The 5,060-nt window shown below is 43.6% G+C and overlaps 1 protein-coding gene across 1 annotated transcript in view; it reads left to right on the top strand.

The window, feature by feature from the left end:
* LOC118001169 (DLA class II histocompatibility antigen, DR-1 beta chain) overlaps window positions 1–4,442 on the top strand; it is a 301,107-nt gene extending 296,665 nt beyond the window's left edge. The window contains exons 3-6 of the mRNA XM_034991168.1: window positions 2,260–2,541; window positions 3,243–3,353; window positions 3,800–3,823; window positions 4,105–4,442. Of these exons, the coding sequence (XP_034847059.1) occupies window positions 2,260–2,541; window positions 3,243–3,353; window positions 3,800–3,823; window positions 4,105–4,118 (431 nt within the window). The 3' untranslated portion in view covers window positions 4,119–4,442. The remainder of the gene's footprint in view (window positions 1–2,259; window positions 2,542–3,242; window positions 3,354–3,799; window positions 3,824–4,104) is intronic.
* The last annotated feature ends 618 nt before the right edge of the window (window positions 4,443–5,060 follow it).

Genomic DNA, 5,060 nt, shown 5'->3' on the forward strand with positions numbered 1-5,060 from the left:
AGTCACCCTCTGTTCTTGGCACTCACCCTTCTTAATCCTGAAACCCCTGAAGAAAGTGTGTCTGTGTCTGTGTGAGACCATTTCTTTGACAAAAAGTGTCTGACTAATTTTTGATGGGTTGAGGGGACCTCTGAGACCCCTCTGATCTTTCCGAGGCTGCTTTTAGGTCTCAACTTCTTGTTTTTTTTTTTCTTGCTTGCTTTGTTTGTTTGTTTGTTTGTTTTTTAAAGATTTATTTTACAGAGAGAGAGACGGAGAGAGAAAGAGAAAGAGAGAGAGAGAGAGAGAGAGAGACCACAGGCGGGGGGGGGCAGAGGGAGAGGGAGAGAGAAAATCTGAAGGGGACTCCCTGCTGAGCTGGAGCCTGAAGGAGAGGGTGGGAGGGAAAGGGGGGCTCCATCTCAGGACCCTTAGATCATGACCTAAGCCAAAACCAAGAGTCTAATGTGCCATCCAGAAGCTCCTTGCTTTGTTTCATAGTGTATATATTCTTACATACTTGAAATGATTTTGAAACTAGGTTTTTTAATTATATTTTTGTTACAAAATATATTGATACTGCTGTTTTTATAATGATGAAAGTATTTAAAGAGTTGCATATGATTTCTTTATATAGTTGTAAGAATTCACCTCACATTCGCCTTTGCTAGACCTTTTTTTCAATATTGCCAAATGCTCAGTTGAAAATTTATCTTGTTAATTTTTAATTTCTATTCCTTTGATTACTAAGGTTCTTGAACATTTTTTTTTACATATTATTTCGCTAATCATTGTAAAAATTATCTACTGTCTGTTATCTCTGGGGTTTTGGTGTTTTTCTCAGGGATTTTATGCATGCTTTATACATAAGATTATTAATGCTTTGCTGACATTTGATTTAGCATTTTCCCTAGTTTTTGGTTTATATTTTGGTTCTGTTTATTACTTTCCCTGCTAGGAATGTAAACATTTTGATTTAAGGAAATATACTACGAAATTTTTAGCAGTGGTTTCTCATCAGTCTTAAATCTACCATTTTATGGTATTGTAAAAAGGTTTTCCCGTATTTCTCCTTTTACAAAGACAGAAATTGAATTTATTCAAGCTGTAGTGTCAGGGATGGTCTCAGGCACTAAGGATACCTGTTAGTGAGTCTCAGACCCTGCCCTGAACTCAAGTGTTAGTTGTAAAAGGGAGACAATTATAAAATGATAACAATTCCAATAATGGATATTTTTGTAGTGCAAAGAAGAAGGATTGATCAGCTGAGTGCAATTGTGAGAACTTTTTAAAATAAATGAGTTTCCTTGCTTTCTCTCTCTTTCGGGACTCCTCCTGTTCTTGGGACTCAGCTCCTAGAGCTAGAGAATCACCTCTGTCTTTCCTGCTTCTCAGGGTAGAACCATTTCTGTGTTGTTTTAAGGTATGAGTGTAGCATTCCCAGGATTTCTTTTTTTTTTTTTTAAGATTTTATTTATTTATTTGAGCCAGAGAGAATGAGAGAGAGAGAGAGAGCACATGAGAGGGGGGAGGGTCAGAGGGAGAAGCAGGCTCCCTGCCGAGCAGGGAGCCCGATGCGGGACTCGATCCAGGGACTCCAGGATCATGACCTGAGCCGAAGGCAGTCGCTTAACCAACTGAGCCACCCAGGCGCCCTTTTCCCAGGATTTCATACTCTCTTTCCCCATCTACCTCAAGCTGTTCCCCAATTCATCCACCCTGCTTTGAGTCATATTTCCTCTCCAACAAAACAAGGATAGTAAGTAGCTAACACATACTGAAGGCTAAATTTCAGTTACTGTTTTACGTACTTTGGTGCATTAATCTTCACATAACTCTAAGAGTTAAGTTAGTAGAACTGTTCCCCTTGATAGGTGAGAAAGCTGGGGCACAGAGGAATGTGAAAATTCTCTCAGGATGAATCAGTAAAGTAGCAGAGTCTGGATTTGAACCCAGTCAACCTGCTCCAGAAATCATGCTTTTAATTAAGACACCATATGCTTTGCAAAACTTGTAAACACTTCAATTCAGAATAACTGCTTCACACAATGAAAAATAAACCCCACAAATTTTTCCACTATCTCTCAAATCTAATGGATCCATATGTTCAGAATGAAATTCATGACTCATGATACTGGCTCTTACTGGGCCCCATGGCCAGCTTTGGGGGAAGCCTGCTTGAGACTCAGCCTGGGACCAGAGACTGGAGACAGTGAGCCAGCCAACCAGGAAGACTGACTCTATCTTCCTCACTGAGTCCCTCTATCACTTCTCTTGTAGTTGAGCCTACAGTGACTGTGTATCCTATGAAGACCCAGCCCCTGCAGCACCACAACCTCCTGGTCTGCTCTGTGAATGGTTTCTATCCAGGCCACATTGAAGTCAGGTGGTTTCGGAATGGCCAGGAAGAGGAGGCTGGGGTCGTGTCCACAGGCCTGATCCGGAATGGAGACTGGACCTTCCAGACCCTGGTGATGCTGGAGACAGTTCCTCAGAGTGGAGAGGTCTACACCTGCCAAGTGAAGCACCCAAGCTTGACGAGCCCTGTCACCGTGGAATGGAGTGAGAAATTTTCTGACCTCCTAAGTTCCTCATGCACCAAGGAGGGGACTTTGCTTATTCCTGAGTGTCAGGGTTCTCCGTCTTTACACCATGTTTTCATTTGCTCCATGTCCTCTTCTCTTCAGCACAGATCACTGGGGGTAGCTTGGTAATTGTTTCCACAAATACGTAACTCCCTGGGAGGCGATTATGCCTGGCAGGCAGAAAGAGGTCATCCCTGTTTTGAGCCCTCCATGATATCACAGGTCATGGTTCGCCCTTGACCCTGGGCACCAGTCCCCTTCCTTGGGTTGGGCTTCTGCTTCGGGTACTGTTGCTCTGAACTGTTCATTGTGATGTAAGAAGAGGCACAACTCTACAATGTAGGGACCGTCCTGACATGAGGGAAATCCAATCTCAGCTCTGCTTTCTGTAAGCTCTGTCACCCTGGACAAGCTACTTAAACCTCATGGAATCCCAGGTTCCTTGTCCATCAGATTTGAAGTAGTAGGTTTATCAGAGCTATGATATTTAAATGAGCTCATTGCCTGAGTCTTGTACATATTCATTGTGATTTTTAAATCTCTTTTATGGTAATGTCCAATTATTCTAGTTCTTTCAGGGCAGACTTCGTCCCCCATTCTCAAAGCTCTGAATCCCAGCGTCTCTATCAGAGAAGTTGAATTTGGTGTAAAAATCGCTAAAACTGCTTCTTCTCTCAGGGGCACAGTCTGACTCTGCACAAAGCAAGATGCTGAGTGGAATCGGAGGCTTTGTTCTAGGTCTGCTCTTCCTCGTGGTGGGGCTGTTCATCTACTTCAGGAATCAGAAGGGTAAGGCACCTGTTGGTGAGACTCCCCCTGGACTTTTCTAGGGGAAGAAATATGGCTTTAAGTTAATTATCATATCAGTGGCCCTGTATAAAACTTATATTAACCTGGTCAACCTCAGATTTCCTGGAAATCCAGAAATCAACATTCCACGGTTACTATGTTGAAGTATAATAGGCTATGGCCTGTGGAAATAAGAAAAAGGTTAACAAGCATGGAGATCTCGGGTAGAGATCCTGGGGCAAACGCAGGAAGAGCCACAAGTGAGATCGCCCTGGATTTGTGTGACAGAAACTTCATGGGTCATACCTTTTGCTTCTTGGCATCATGGGATGTGGGTTGCGGTGTTAGAGAAATCTAAGGAGGGGACTTTGGGGCTGGGGACATTGTATCTGGGGACAGACTTGCCTCCATACTTTTAAGTATATATGTTCCCCCTTTCTTTTCAGGCCACCCTGGACTTCAGCCAACAGGTAATGCTCTTCAGTCCTCTTTTAGAGGTAGACTTGGTCTCCCTAGAACTCATGATGGAGACAAGCCAGGAGACAGAAATAATGGGAGGACTGAAATGTGATCAGGCAGTTTGCAGTAAAGCTTCTTTTCACCACTAAATAAATGGTCTGCACTCTCTAAAGTAGCATTGGCTCAGGAAGACCTAAGAATATGTTCTTCTTACAGCAGTGCTATCACTCGAGGCCCTGAAGGCTGCTTGGAGAGGTGGGTCTGTAAACAACACTCTGCTCTGTCTCTGCAGGACTCCTGAGCTGATGTGCAGATGGTGATACTCCAGGAAGAACCTTCCTTCCCAGCTTCTTCGCACAGTGAAAGGCTTCCAGCTCTCATTGCTCCACAAATACAATGCTTTCTCAGATCGGGTTGGCCCGGCTTCAGTGACCCTGCAGCATCTGTCCTCCCTGTGGCTCCCTCTGCCCCGTCTTTGATCTGGAAACCCTAGTGTGACTGCAGTACCTCATCTGCATTCTCTCCAGGTCCCCTTCTATGCAGCCCTTCCTGCCTCCCTTGCATGGGAACTCACCTTCTGCTCACGTGTCCTTATAAGCTTTTCTCAAATAAACATGGGGTGAAAATCATTTGCTACATATAGTTTCAAGGAAAAGAAGTATTAAAAAAAAGACAAAGGGACGATTCCATCACATTACAATCATGGTTTTCATTTATATTTCTGAATTTTAGTTACATGTGAATCTGGAGCTTTCCTTGTTTCCTGCCCTGTTTTTTCTTGGGTCTTCTGCATTCTATAATTCAGCGTGCTTTCCTGAGGTGAAGGAAGCCCTTAATGACCCATATTGTGGTGATGTTCTATGTCTCTGTGTTCTCATACACAAACACACGAGTTCCTTCACACCATGGGATGTGAAAGAGGACAACAAATATAAGAAATGCAGGTTCCAGTTCAAAATGGTGACATAGGAAGATCTTAAACTCACCTCTTCCTACAGACACACTGAATCTGTAGCTGCAGGGGGATCATTTTCCTCTGGAAGAAAAAAAAAAAAAGCTAAAACTGGCAGACCCCTTTACACAGGGCAAAAGAGGGAGAAGCCACATGGAAACAGGTAGGAAGCAATCTCACCGTAAGCCCCACAGCCAGCAGGCAGCCACAGTAGGAGAGAACTCAAAATCCAAAGTTTCTCCCTGAGGAGTGAAGGGCTCATACTCCATATCAGGCACCCCAACTTTTAAGACCAG

The sequence above is a fragment of the Mirounga leonina genome, unplaced genomic scaffold (assembly GCF_011800145.1).
Source record: "Mirounga leonina isolate KUSES-001 unplaced genomic scaffold, KU_Mleo_1.0 Mir_53, whole genome shotgun sequence".
Classification (NCBI taxonomy): domain Eukaryota; kingdom Metazoa; phylum Chordata; class Mammalia; order Carnivora; family Phocidae; genus Mirounga; species Mirounga leonina.